The 15,673-nt window shown below is 33.8% G+C and overlaps 1 protein-coding gene and 1 long non-coding RNA gene across 2 annotated transcripts; one reads left to right on the top strand and one right to left on the bottom strand.

Moving 5' to 3' along the window:
* Positions 1–305: 305 nt before the first annotated feature.
* On the bottom strand, positions 306–6,359 carry dpn (bHLH protein deadpan). The gene is made up of 3 exons (XM_015331385.2): positions 5,960–6,359; positions 5,614–5,709; positions 306–2,382 (listed from the first exon to the last, which is right to left on the bottom strand). The coding sequence occupies exons 1-3, from the start codon at positions 6,050–6,052 to the stop codon at positions 1,198–1,200; spliced, it is 1,374 nt and encodes a 457-aa protein (XP_015186871.1). The 5' UTR covers positions 6,053–6,359; the 3' UTR covers positions 306–1,197.
* A 5,015-nt stretch (positions 6,360–11,374) lies between these two features.
* LOC149030479 (uncharacterized) lies at positions 11,375–14,264 on the top strand. Its single transcript, XR_016178674.1, has 4 exons — positions 11,375–11,513; positions 11,807–13,348; positions 13,422–13,549; positions 13,851–14,264. It is a non-coding gene; the product is annotated as an uncharacterized LOC149030479 (long non-coding RNA).
* Positions 14,265–15,673: the final 1,409 nt, after the last annotated feature.

Genomic DNA, 15,673 nt, shown 5'->3' on the forward strand with positions numbered 1-15,673 from the left:
AGGAATAAGTTCCAGCTTATGAACCGGAGCGCGTTTAATGCTCCTTAAAAGGGTAAAGCGTCTCCCGCCCGATAACTTTTTCAACAAAGCCGATGCGAAACTCTCTCTCTCTCTCTCTCTCACTTTTTCTTTTTCTCTTTTTTTTCCTTTTTTTTTCCTTTTTTTCTTTCTCCATCTTTTTTATTTTTCTCTACCTTTTTTCTTTCTTTTCATCTCCTTCCCCATTTCTTTCTCTTTCACATTTTCTATACCCTAAAAGAGAAATATTAAAAGAGACACATTAATTTGATAAACAAAAGTCCAACTCTCTATAAATAGTTTATTTCAATATTATGCTATATGTATCACAAAACCCTTAATACTATATAAGCTTACAACGACAAATACCATGATTTGATTTTCATTTATCGTTCGTTAATTCTAAATTAATAATTAAGTTATATTTAAATTGTCAACTATTTACAGAATTGTACACGAGCGAGGCTTATTGTTAGTATGTGAATTAAGTGACATTTATATGTCTCTTATAATTTGCGTTGTCAAGTTACAATTATAAGATCCTTGTGAAAAGTATTATTTGTTTGATTTTATGTTAGCACACACATAGAAAATAAAGAAATAATAACTTTTCGTCTTTTTGGCACAATTAATTATTGTTATATTAAAATTGAGATAATTCTATTAAAATTATTGTCTCTTTTTCTGTTTTTTTTTTTGTTTTTTTGTTTGTTTTGTTTGTTTTGTTTGTTATATGTATTACGAGTGAAAGAATTTTAATGATAAGAAAAAAGAAAGAACTATAATTTTTCAATCATAAATAATATCGCAATACATAACGTAGATAAAAATATTAATGAAACATATAATTAACCCTTATTGGTCGCTAACTTTTTATACAAGATTTCTCACTAATTTACACTTGGCTGATTTAAACATGCAAAATAATTGTCAATATTAAAAGAATATGATTTTTCTTTTAAATTATTTTTTGTGAAAAAGTCCCTATTTTATTACTGTTGTCACATAAGTGATGATTTACGACCATTAAGGATTAACCTCATTTGAAATTATTGATCAATCATAAATACTAATCTTGAATAAGTTAAGATTTTTTACGTCATTTTTTGGAGGAGAATAAAAAAAATCACAAAAAAAAATACATTTTAATTCAATCTATTTCAAAGCAAGGAAACCGGACTACCATGGTCTCCACATATCTCCATTCGAAGAAGATGAACCAGCAGAATTAGAAAAAACATGTGAGGTATTGATATTAGAACGATTTGTATTAAAACTCGTCGATGATGATGAATTTATTGTTTGATCCTCCATGTTAATTCCATGGCCATTTACATTTTTCTTTTCCTTAGATGATATGATTGAAGACGACGTTTCGTCTTCCATTTTTTGTTTTTTATCAGGAATAATTAATAGCCTATTAGAAGCGCTTCTTTTGAGATCGTTGCTGCTTAAAGATGAACATGGACGATTGTAAGCTCTATCGGTGATAACTGAAAGTGGTTGTCGTAAATTATTCATCGAGGAAATGGAATCCACCTGTTCGGAAAAATTGCGAATATGTTCTTTTCTTATGTTATCATTAATTCCTGGTCTAATATCAATTGACGTTGTTAACAAAGGTGATTTTCTATCGCTGCTTGAAGATATCTGAAACTTTTGCGTTTCCGGTGTACTGGTAAAACTTTTACCACTACTAGAACTTTGTTCAGGTGCCTTGAATTTGGTATTTTGATGCGTTTGCTGGTAACATTCCATTTGAGGATTTTCTTCTCCGAAGCTAGACGTAGACGTTGATGGACTTTCCAGAGGACTGCGTGCTCTTTGTACCGATGAAAAAGCAGATGATGTCATTGTCCTAGATATTGATTCAGGTAATGGTGGGAAAAATGAAAAGTTTGTAGACATTGCTGCTGATTGTGGGACTAACAGTGCCAATTCTCCCGTTGGAAGTCTACTAGGTATCAACTGAACACCGTTAGGTATCTGTATCCGTGCACTAGCATTATTATTCTCATCTCCATTGGCTAGATCGCTGTGGTAGCCGACCTTTACCTCCGGATAGAGACGTTCCGGCATGTAGGGCACGTAATGGCTGTAGAACGGTCCCATTTGTTGGAGATTACTAACGTAATTGTTCAGGTGCGATAGCAGACGCTGTTTCACACCGGGATCGACGTTCTCTAGGTTGCTGACGTACCGCGATACTTCCATGGCACATTCGGAAAATCCGGAACGGAATTTCGTAAGTACCGCTGGGTCCGTAGCTACTGCAGTATTCAATTGCTGACGTTGTACGGTTTGTAAGTGTTTTACCGTCATCTCAAGAATATCGGCTTTCTCAATCTTTGAGTGTCTCGTCGGCTATAAGAACAGAAAAAATCCTTCAATTAGAATAAAAACCTTTATAATAAATAACTTTTTGAAAAACACATTTTTTTTTTTAATAAATTTTAGATTATATTCTTTAACCTTATCGATTAATGATATTTTATCGATAATAGATAAGCATTACTGTCTGTTGGTAGTGAAAAAAATATTGTGTTACGTCGTACTAACAGGAATCTATATTATCCACTGATGGTAAGACGAAAAATAAAAGAACACTCATAGAAAATACAATATTTCCTCGGAGATCAGTAAACATTTCTGCCTCGAGCATTGCTCTTGGACATAAAAGGTGAATACCGATTATATATCAAAGCAATGACCAGGCAACGCCCATGTAATTGAGTCTACCTAAGTTATTACCATAATGAGAGACCTGAAACGTCAGTAGCTTACAACTTATTTTATTGTGAGCCCTAAAGCATGTGATTTAGATTCAGCAATATTTTTAAATTGTAATATCGCCAATGTTGTACGTGACTATTAACTGCATTCTGAAGCAATAATCGAGATTATTTATTGTACAGTCATGAAAGATCTTTATTTATAGTTATCACCCGATTATACAATTAATAAACTATATATAAAAAGTATATAAATATATATTAAAAAGTAACTAAAAAATTAAAAGAACATTAAATAAATCAAATCGATTTAGGAAAAAAAGATATAGGAAAAACTGTGGGATCGAGAGAAATTGATCTTCTCATGGGAACACATTTGAAAAATATCCCTAAGAAGGTTTTAGGATTCTACTAGAAAACCTGCTATTCTAGAGCGAGTTATATTCTTCGGAAAGCCCTTTAACACAGTTAAGTCGAAACTCTATTGTATCCTTTCGTCCCATTGATATGAATCTATTCACAATTTAAGGTTTTATTGTAGAAAACTTGTGACGATTCAAAGGAACACTCATACAACTCGAACAACAACAACAACAACAACAACAACAACATTGAAATTCTGTTTATTTGTCAACAATCGCAGATTATATTATAGAAACACTTCTCGCATACGTAAGATTAATAGATATTACTTTTATTAAAATAATCAAAAATGTTTGAATATATTATAATAAATTAATTAGAACATTTGAAAAGAAACAAAAGTTACAATTTTTCAAATTCGATTTCCGGACCATGATGCACCTGCTAAAAAAGCAAGGCCAGGGAAGTGAAGAAAACAGCTCACCTTCCCCTTTTTTCACGTAGAACGTGAAGGTGGATCCTTAAAGATGATACGGTCAACAAAAGGGAGACTGGAACCTGAGATGAGATTTTTTTTGCCCTTGGTAATAATTATTTCATGGTTCCCACGAACGCGGGGGGCGTTTCGTGTGGACGAAAGTGTATATGTGAGAAAGAGAGATATACCGAAGAGAAGAAAAAAAAAGGAAAGATAGAGACAGAGAGAGAGAGAGAGAGAGAGAGAGACAGTGTGTGTGTGTGTGTGTGTTGAACGGACAGACAACGGAGGTAAGCAGGTAGCGGAAGTCATCTGGACGAAAGAGAAGAGAGAACGGTGAGAGCGTCTCGCCTTGTTACATAGTCTGTCTGAGAAATCAATCTTGAAGGATCGTGTTACGCGGTGGGATGGAGGGGGAGAACTGTTAGGATCTTCCTTCTTTTACGTGAAATCGAGGAAGTTGCCAACGGGATGCATCCTTTTTTTCATTTTCTCTCGTTTTTTTCTTCTTCTTCTTCTTTCTTTCTTTCTTCCTTTTCTTATTTTAACCCTAACCGAAACGAGACATAATAACACTCCCACCCCCACCCCTAACCCCACACCTTTTTTTTCTTTCGCTATACCAACAGGACGTGCTTGGTAATAAATAATTACAAATTAATTGCACGGATCGTTAATTATTATACATTTGTATGATTCAAAAAGAATAAGAAACATTTTTGTATTATGTCATCGATATTTTTAATTGAGCATGGTATGTTTTTTAAAAGATCAGGTTTGTTTGCTTTGTTAAAGGATCCCTTTTCTACTTATTCATTCCCACGCTTTTAAATAAGTAAAATCCTAAGACAAGACCAACTACAACGAGTGGTTCTGGACTAATGTTTTTAAACGAAAGGCGTTTCCTTTGATTTTCTTTTTAAATAAGTCGTTAGTCTCATCGCAATTTCGACATAATTTCAATCCGTAATCCCTAAATTAAATTAAATTTATACTCTTATTAATAATATATATAATTTTGTATAATTTTACATAATTCCTTATGTGTGTGTGTGTGTTGTTTCTTCAATCCTCATATCATAACAAGTATAATATAATAATAATGTTTCGTTAATGTTCAAAATAATGTAAAATAATTTTGTTTATAATGTTCTATTTTCCAATCGACGCTGTACAACAATGTTTATCTTATCTTTGTTATTTATTTATTTATATATTCATTTGCAAACTCGTTATGCTAATCAACTATCGTCTACTTGAAACTTTGAAACAACGTTTATTACCTAAACTTGAATAGACTCTAACAATAAACCAAATACAAATATTTATAAATACTGACAATTTGAAACCACTTTCGTTATATTCAAAATGATTTCTAAATTCTAAATTCTTTTACAAACGTACGACGTAGTATTGAAAAAGAGTGGGGAAAATGGCACACAACGATGAACAGTAATCTCGTGATATCATTGGATCATTTTGCTGATGTTGTAGTTTATTATGAGTTTTAAGTTCATTTTTCGTTTCACTAAAGCAAAATCTAAATGTTAAAAGTCAATGAATAATAATTTTTAAGTAAAAAATATTTTATTATATTATTTTATTAAATAATAATTGTAGTCCCGCATGAATCATTCGATCAATAAAAAACATAAGTTTGTGTGAACGTGATAAGGGAGTCTAATCGTAACACGACGTATAATTTTGTGGTTCTAAAAGGACTCCGTGAAAGGTCAGTTTTAAAAACCAAAAGGACAATCTATTGGAAAAACGAACAAAAAAGACCAAAAACTTTACGACCATCTACAAGGACGAATAAAATTTCCACAGTCTAACACGACACGTTTCTACCATCGTTTTTACGTAATTTTACAACTACATTAAAGTTTCTTAAATAATACTCATATAATTTTAATCGTAACTTTCTATACATATTTTTTTTATCATAAAAATAAATAATATCACTTAATAATATCACTGAATAATGTAGAATTATAATATATTTCAAATTATTCTACTTACATCTTTTTTTAACGCTTCGAGAATAAGATTTTTTAGTTCGTCCAAGCATTGATTTATTCGTGCTCGTCTTCGTTTTTCCATGATCGGTTTGTTGTTCTGAAATTTATATTATTTCTATTTTAATAATAATAATTAATGTGGTAATCTCAAAAAACAAGAGATAATCATTCGTCTATCACGTTGTAAACACGATTCCCGCGCAAATTGTAGCAAAGAAGAATCAAATAAATACAACAAAAATTTCTGTAAAAATTACTCGTAATAATTGGTTTATCGAAATGTTAAAGATTAACAAACAAACAAATATTAAAGATTAATGTGTAAAATTCTATATATGTATATATACCCTTCTAAGTTCTGCCTTGGTCATTCCTTGCTGTGATTGTTGATCAAAATCCTCCTCGCTTGCTGACATTTTGTAATTATTGTAATCCACCATTTATGAAAAATATGTGAAACTCAAAATCATACACACTACTCCAAACGAATATTTTAATTATTCATTCGAGTAGAGTGCAACGTGTTTTTTATTGCACTTATTCTCGATTTTAATGATTTTTTGAACAACACTCACACATCACACATGTATTACTCCTTAAATCTCAAGCGTGAAAAATATTTCCACATTTTGATTAAGTAATTTATCGAAGTTGTTTTCAAGTAAGGAATAAGAACCTTTAGAAACTAAACAGACCAACTACTCGCTTAGGATATTTCAGGGTAACTGTTTGACGTTTCGATTTGGAAGATCGCATGCCGATGCACTCGCAGGCTCAAGGAGTGGGGTGAGGTTTTCCTCAGGAGTTGGGGAGAGGGTATACTAAGGGTGGGGAGACTTTCGGCCCTCCTGAGACCTGTTGATGTGTGGGAATTCACGCCGTCCTCCAGGGATATATTTGATTCGTCATAGTATATAAGCTCTAATATAGCTCTCCTTATTTGTTTTTTGTTTCAAATATTAACACAGAAATAATTAAACAATTTTTATATTAAAATAAATCTATTTAAAGATAAAAAAAATAAATTTTTTATAATTTTTTATAATAACTTAAACATTTAGTTATATATAGTTATTATATATACGCAATAATTTAATTATAATTTAAATATATATACATTTATTTATATATATATATATAAAAGTATTTATAATAACTGAAATATTTCAATCATTCCTTAAATTAATATTAATTAAATTTGAAATATATTTTTGGTCATTGTGTATTATTAAATAAAAAGAACAACTCCAAAAAATTATTGAATTTATTTAAAAAAAATAAAAATAATTAAAAATGGAAGAGTAATGGAAAGCATGCATAAGGTATAGGAGCGGTAAAGCGTAAGGACACGCAATAGAAAATCATCTGATAGAGAAGGGCACACATACGTTTACCCCTCGTAACAACGTATGAGTAAATGTGCGCACGTCATAAGTGTGGCCAGCGTGCGCAATGCGATCCGAACGCAATGTGCACGAATGCACGCGAGGCGAAAAAAAAGGGGTCTCCTGTGGGAATTCTCTTACAACGTTTAAACATTTGTTTGAACGAAAAAAATACATACAGCTAGAAGAACGTCGTGTGTATTCTCACCGATATAATACACGTTTCTTTCTTTGCATCAAGCAAGCACGCAACTGTTGTCCTCCTTTTCAGAAATGTACGAATAAATTGAAAACAAAAATTAGGTTATTCGTATTTTTTTGTTTTTCTTTCCAAATTGTTAACAAATTTATTTCTTACAATAATTGTACTTGAAAATATTTTCTAATATTTTTACAAGCACCAATCTGATACAAAATGATGATAAAAATATTAGATTTTTGAAGAATAGTTTAAGAAAAGTTTTAGACTGATCGATGGTACTCTTGTACATGATCAAAAACTCTGCAAAAAAAATATGTATATATAAATTGTAAAAATAATAGTGATTATGAGTAAAAATTAATGTATTGTATTCTGTGAACACGTGTAAGAAAGAAAGCTTAAAGGACTGAAAAGTAATAAAATGTTCTTTGAAAGAAATTTTTTTCTTTGTTGATAGGATCAGTAATTATTTGATTTCTAAAAAAAAAGATATAATAGTTTGATGTATAAAGTTTTACGACGTGCCATGATCACCTTTGTTAAAAAAAAGAATTTTCGCTTATTGATACTTAAAAAAATGTTTCTAAGGTCGATGCTATAAAATAAAAACTCTATAGTTCGTCTTTTACGATGATTTTTTGTTGTACTGTATTCGGCAGGTAAAAAAGGTATAAAGATGATGACCATCATAGACGGAAAATACCGTAAGGAAATCTAACATTGTTATTTGTTAAAGATTCTTTTTCTTTTTTTTCGACTCGTTAGAAAAGACAAATTATGATTTCGTTTTTCTTTTTTTTTTTTTTTTAGTAACTGTCGATTTATTTTAACAGTTTGAGTAGATCAAATTTTTATATCATATAAAAAAACATAAAATAATATTATGCAACAATCGTTTTAGAATAATTTTAAAAAATCAAAGATCAACATTTATTTGTCGAACATTTAGTAAAATACTTGAAAAGTTCTTAAAAATAAAACAGCTGTTTCGTGAGTACTTAAAAATGTTTAGCATTAATACTACTTGTAAAAAAAAATGTTGAAGAGTATGAGAATCGAGCAGATGTAGATGCAAATCTAATAAAAGTCAAAGTGCCAGACGTAAACTTGAAAAATCAAGATTTGTGAGTTAACAAGATGAGATCATAGGATAAATCACTTTCGATTCGTTTGGTCAACATACCGCAGCATGATTACACGATTACAATAACACGCCACGATTCTCGAGATTCGCGATAAACGATAAGGAAACAGGGGTGTTCCGGTTCGTTCGTGTACAAAATAATCAGACAAATTTCAAAAGACGTACAATTTCTTTTGAAATTTCATCTACTTTAAATACCGTTTGACATAATAATACCATTTGTTTCGATAAGCATCGAATAAATTCGTTCATTAGCAGCTGCCATGTTGAGAGAGAGAGAGAGAGAGAGAGAGAGAGAGAGAGAGAGAGAGAGAGAACAGAATTGATAATAAACAATAAATTATAATAGATTTTAATGATTATTATTTACGATATAATATAATTGCAAAAAAATAAATCCATTAATTTTATTTTTATTAAAAACAATATAACTTGGAAATATTGAACTTTCTTCATTTAAGATTAATACTGAAATATTCGTAAGTTATGTGAAAAACATTTTGTATTTTTACCTAGAACGAATCCCGTTAGGTTTGGTCAAAAGAAAACGTCTATCATAGTTGTCAATTTTTTACGGTTTCATACGGAAACCTACCAAAGATCTGTAAATGTATAATGTACCGTGGTGAACTGCTGCATTGTCCCCGAGGATAGTATATATTATTACGTGGTCCCTATAAAGCAACTATAAGCAAAGTAAAAAAAAAAATCCAAAACTTCCTCTCTCTTTCTCTGTCTATTACATTCTCTCCCTCTTCCTCTTTTTCATCTTTTTATAGCATCTTACATCTGCGAGCATCCGAGTTCGAAACTCGGAAGTCCCTGGAGGGTAACGAGTGGCTAGCATTCAAGAAAAACTGTCGACCTTGAAATTAAACTTTTTTTCTTCTTCTTCTTCTTCTTCTTCTTCTTTTTAATACAAGTTCCTTAACTTGATCAGCAACCATCCCAACCCACCCCTTTAACCCTTGAACTACGTCATACATACCGTTATAATTGTAGTACAGACCCCACATCTGCTTTTAAAGAGAATAGAATCCTTTCTCGAAATATTTTTGTTGAATTCCTTAAACTTCGGATAGAAAAGATGTAGGAAGAGGAAGAGGAACAGGAAGAGGAAGAGAAATTGAATCGATAGATTGATACAGTTTTACGAAAGAGAGACAATTTTGTGAAACTCCCATTGTTCAAAAATACCGTTTCACCCTTACAAATCATCAAGGACTCTTTTACTGCGTAACTTTTCACAAATTTTATTCTACCTTTTATAGCGAGAAGAAGGTTTGTTCGAACCTTTTTATTAACATCACGAGTAGAAGAGTAAGAAACAGTAGGTGGGTGGAAAAAAGGAAGGAGTAAAAATAGAAGAGAAATCGAAAGGAAGAAGAGCAAAGAGTTTTGACAATTTTAAATGTTTACGCGTTAACTTGACCACAAAGCATGGATCTTTCTTTTCATATTTCTTTTCCTATTTCTCTCTCTCTCTCTCTCTCTCTCTCTCTCTCTCTCTTGTTCTCTCTCCCTTGATCTCTCTTCCTTGATCTCAAAAGAGTGCTCGAGAAAGCGAACTAAATTCGGGGTTTCGATTCGAAGTTCTCACCCCCGTTAAAGGATCCTTCATCTTCGTTCTTCGATCCCAGGATGGCACCTGCACCAAGTTGTTGGCACCCACGCCGATCTTCCCGTAGATTTGACAGGAAGGAAACATTATCCTTCAATCCTAAGGATCTTGCTTCCGTTTATAACACGCCTAGATTCACCCTCCTACTCATTCCTATATCCCATAGTATCCATAATTACTTCCCATTTTTCTTTCAATATCAGAGAAAAACTCCCACGGTTGTGGTTAAAAAGAAAAAGAAGTGGAAAAACCAATTTTTTTTTTTTCTTCAAAGCAAAAATCCGTTCTAGTATACATCATCAAATTCTCATTTTTATTAACACGAAACAAATGGTTTCCTTAAAAAGTAACAGGCCTGTTGTTCGTTAGGGGAGGTCGTATGGTTTACATCTGGAATATTAGGGAAATCGTTCATATTCTGTTCAAAATATAACTCCTTTTCATAGGGTGTGTTTCATGGAATAGGAAACAAATTCAATGTATGTTAGACAAATGATAAAAATATCTTTGTTCATTACGATTTCTATAAAGGGTAACTATAATTAACAACCCTGATATATTATCCAACATATAAAATCCGATTGTATGTCAAACATGTCCCATTCATTACAATTGTGTCACGGACTCAGTTAAGTGATTAGGTGTTATTTTGACTACTGGTGTTGAGCAAGTAAACCTACAATTCTGTTTACAAATCTGTTTATTATTGATGATTAGAATTTGTAAAAATCCAAAAAAAAAAAACAACTATAGGAAGTCATTAAACTGAAGATTTGTATGGGTCGGAAGAAAATGTATACTTATTCCTGATTCATAGTATTCCCTAGTAATCATCCAGTTTTGCAAAGTGAGGTAGACACGAAGTAGTTGCGAAACAACTAGTGGTATTACCAGATTTATTCTTAGTTTATACTCTTCCGCATCGAGATTTCTCTTCATCTTCCCTTTCACCCTGCCCCTTAGTAATCGTCGTCGTCATCGTAGTCGTCGTAGTATCGTCGTCAACCTTAAGCTCGCAAAAGTTCGTGCTGTTCGTGGGCCAGAAGGGCGTGCAAGGGATCACCTGGCAAAGGTTCCCACGTTTCTGTGATTCGCGTTTGGCTTCACCCTTTGCCTAACATTCCGTCGTCCTCGTCCTCGTCCTCGTCCTCGTCGTCGTAGTCGTAGTCGTCGTAGTCGTCGTGACGGTGGATTTTTAGAAGTCCCATAATGGGCACGTAGTATACACGTTTATAAGTGGGGAGGTAGAAGTGCGAGAAAGAGAAAGAGAAAGAAAAAGAAAATAAAGAAAGGAGAAGAAGAAGAAGAGGGTAAAAAGGCTGGAGGGGAAAAAAAAGCTTAAAGAAACGAGGTTTGCTTGCCTCGTGCATCTATTATAGGTGCCCCTGACCGCTACACATCGGTTCGCGTGGCTGACACACGAGGGACCCGCGCCCAGCACACATATAGAACGTTTTATTGCTCGTAGAAAAAGAAATATCTAACTTGCTGCTTCTACTGCTGTTGCTCCTTCTGCTTTCTTCCGGACGAAGAGAACCAGAAAGCCCAGGTAGACTTCTATTTGCATAGAAAGGATAAAATTTCCTCCTATACAAGACGACACTTTGATTTCCTTTTGCCGACAGTTGTGTGGGAGGATTTGCCTTTCTATTTTTTTTTCTTTTTTACATACATGTGGGAATATTCTTTCCTTTTTGTTTGTTTTTTTCTTTTTTTTTTTTTTTTTTTCTTAAAATTACAAGTAGTAAAACTTCGTTAGAGAGTCAAAAATAGTATGTAAAATCATTAACAAATAGTATACTTTTCCAAAAGCTAATTTTTATTTTTTTAAACTTTCAACAGTAATATTGTTTTCATCATGACGCCCAAAGTGTTAGAGAACAAGTAATCGGAGAAGATAGCTACTTTTTTTAAATCGATATCAAATTTTATAAACCGGACTCAAGTAATAATCGAACGGTGCAACAATGAGCTCATAAGACGAGTGAGTATCTCGAGTTTACTGCGATGATTATTCGCTTTTTCATGGTACAAGGTAACCAAATCTTACAACGATGCATCCTACCGCAGTAAATCCCGTATTAAGGAGAGAGCAAGTTTGTAAAGTCCGTTTAAAATTATTCGTCCGTGGATTTTAAGGAAATACGATCTATTTGGTCTGTATCCCATGACCGAATGTATTTCAGGACCATCCTGTAACGATCGTGGGATCAAGATTATTTTTTAGAAGTTGTTTAGTCGAAAACACTAATCCTACCAACGATATGGAATTGTTTTCGTATCGTCCTCCTTACGATCTTTCTTTAGGAACCCTAAAAGGACCTTCGTGCAACAGGTCCACCCTTTGAATTACCCTTTTCCGTTCTCGTATCCTTTAAATAGCACACACATCCGGATTGACTCAAAGGGTACTTTGTTTTTCTTCCGATAAATCTACCAAGCTGAAAATACTAAACTTTACTAATAGATATACACATATTCATTATCATTAATCAACGACTATGTTTGTTCAGTCTTTTTTAAATATTCATATCATTTTTTTTGAAAAGACTTCAAACGAATGTCTGGAAACAAGCGGAAGTTTTAAATGAAGATAGTTCAAAGATTTCTAGCACGAAACCGATTTAAACAAAGAGCTTTCAAAAAGACCGATCATAATAGGGTCACGCGAGGTCCAGTTTTGGGACGCGATGCTCGCGACCTTGAGCGATGATTTCAGCGGAGGTTGGTCCAGCAGGTTGTTGTTGTTGTTATTGCTGTTGGACCAGCAGCAATACCGCGATGAATTAATACGCGTGACCAGTCAGGAGAAACAGCAGTCACTGCATCAGTGAGGTTAACGCGTTTCTGAACATCGCGGGTCCTCTTTTGGATTGGAAAAGAGGAAGGGAAGATGAAGAGGAGAGTGTGTGTGAGAGAGAGAGAGAGAGAAAAATAATATGAGAGGAAGAGAAAAAGAGATGAAATGCTAGTAGACATTGGAAAGAGAAGGACAGAGAGAGGGAGAAGAGTGCTGGTGAGAACACACCGCGCCACGCGTTCCCACCATCCTCCTCGGGCCTCTTCGGCCCTCACTTCGGATGTATTCGGTCGGTGCTCTTCGTTCCCGATATCTTGTACCGCTAAAGAGCCCTCCCGTGCTAACCATGGACCCCCATGGGTTTTTCTCCCGCTCTCCTTCTCTCTTTCTCTTTTGCTGAGGGATGCAGAACTCCCTATCGTTATGGTTTTTTTTTATCAATTTCTTTTTCTCAATAGGAGTATTTGATTTTTTTGTTCTTTTTCATTTTCGTCTGATTAGCGTGCCACGAATGTCATTGAAAAATAAAACTTAACAGAAAATATGCCAATAATTTGACCGAGCTAAGGATGTTGCAAAAGAAGGTAAGAAAGGAACTAATTAAGCTGAATAATAAACAGGGTACACCGAACTTTACATCTGCTTTTCATAATGCAGAAACTACCTTTCTTATGGGAACGAAGGTGGCAATCCCAGTAGAAGAAAAAAGAACTCGCTAGAGTGAGTAGTAGCTCTATGCAAATGCTCTTAGCTCACGAGGAAACTTGTCACAGGACTGTCATCTGGTATTAATTAATCATCTGTATAACTTGCTAAGAATTATATTCTTCCTACCGAATAACAACTATTGCAAAACGGTGAATTTGTATTTCGAGATAACAATTTATCATTTTATCGATCAAGTTAGAAAGGAGGAAATTGAACAAAGTTGCATGATCAATGATTATGACGCTTGATCGAACGTTTCCGCAATTATCGTAATCAAGTTAGATCAATAAGTTTTAATTATCAAGGAAGTAGAAATGTGTTATATAAAATTGATCCTTCTCTCTTTCTGTCTCTACTTGAATTTTTTTTTTCGTGCAGTTTTTCTCCCGACCTAAGATTATTTTGAAGTATCAGCTGGACAATCGAGGAACAAGAAATGTAAACGGTATTACGCTGGGGACTACATCAGCTGTTCCAAAAAGATGTTGCTCGTGCTACTCGTTGCTAAAGTTAGGGGCCCAAACAATGACAGCGTCTTTTATGGATCAAAGAACCCCTCCTGTGAATGTCTTCGATTTTTCGATGGCGCGAAACGTGGCACGAGCCCAAGGTATCACCTGCCGTCTAATTTTTTGATTCTATTAGGAAATATTTACGATTGAGATAGACAATTTGAGAAACGTTGAAAATATGGATTTGAATAATTCCAAAAAAAAAAAAAAACTATCAGACCAACCTAATTAATGTTTTCTTTTCACAACGTAATTTAATTAAGTACTCTTTGTATAGCAATTGGCAAATTTTGTAAAAATAATTAACAAACATGATTCTATTTTCGAAATTGATGTCAATGAAAGTAAGAATCAAATTTCGTTATCTAAGAAACCCAAACGTCTTCGTGTTATTTGAACAGACCGCCCCCTTTAACTTACATTAAAGGGACTACGAAAAAGAAGGGTGGAAGGACAATAGATACGTTGCATGAAACGCTTTTCTTCGAGCGACGAAAGAAAGGGAATCCTGGCACGCGACTAACCTCACCTGTCTCTCCTACGACCTACTGAAATCCTTATATCGATTTCTTAGCTAGTGTGTCCCTCTTTGCAGCTGCTAAACTACTCCTTGTTTTTTATCATTGGTCATCGGACCGAGACATTATCGCGGTAATAACTACTATTTGAGAACGTCATATGGCTAAAATCTTCAGATTCCCTACTTCCTGGATATAACATAAATTCTAGTCAATTTTAAACATCAACCCTTTGAACCAAATTCTCGTACAACGAAAGGGAAACGAAATTTTAAAGATTGATCCAAATCCATCAGACTTCATTGGTCTTTTGCAATAAGATAAAATTAAATAAGACAAAGACTTCTAAAATTGTTGATAGATATTAAGATTCCAGGTATAACATATTTAAATATAGGTCCGAATCTAGGTGTAAAGGACAATCGAAGGAGCAAAAAGGGACGTGTGCCGTTTTCCCACGTGTGGTCCCTTCGCATGTGCCTCGTGCAATTCCAACTCATTCTTCTTGTACGTTCCCCTTCTTCTTTCCTTTTATTTTTCTGCTTCTTTCGATCCGAAATTCCGTCTCCCTCTCGTAATCTCGGCACCCTGCAGACGTACGTATGCTTGAGATTTCGTTTCTCCCTTCTAAGATCTACGTCACGCGAGTCCCCCTGACGTGTGCGAGTTTCTGACGTCACTAATGTAAGTAGAAGAGAAAGATAGAGATAAGGTTTGAAAGAAGAAAGAAGATGTGACGTAAGAAAAAAGGGCCCCCCTTCGAAGAGCAATCATTTATTCTTCTTTTCTTTTCGTGCCACGTACATACTATTATAGAACAAGCACGTTTTCTCTTCTCTCTTTCCTTTATTCCCTTCTTTATTTTCGATTTTTAAGAAGGTACGTACGTACGTACATACATACATAACATAACATACATATACTTTTGCCGTGGGATTCTTCAATCGTGCAGATGTCACGTGCAGATGCTTCGATCGTACACGTGTCGATAGGCTCGCATTAATTTTCTATTCCTCTTTTATTTTTTCCCGCCCTTTTTATTTCCTTCGCGGAAAACATTCTTTTACGAGGAAGAGAAGTTTTTCATTTACCTTTCCTTTTTACATTTCCTTATATACGTGCTATTTATACTATATCATGTATATGTTATACGTGTATACGTATTATGTTA

The sequence above is a fragment of the Polistes dominula genome, unplaced genomic scaffold, assembly GCF_049000335.1.
Source record: "Polistes dominula isolate Pdom_NZ unplaced genomic scaffold, Pdom_raw_medaka contig_18, whole genome shotgun sequence".
In the NCBI taxonomy this organism is placed as follows: Eukaryota; Metazoa; Arthropoda; class Insecta; order Hymenoptera; family Vespidae; genus Polistes; species Polistes dominula.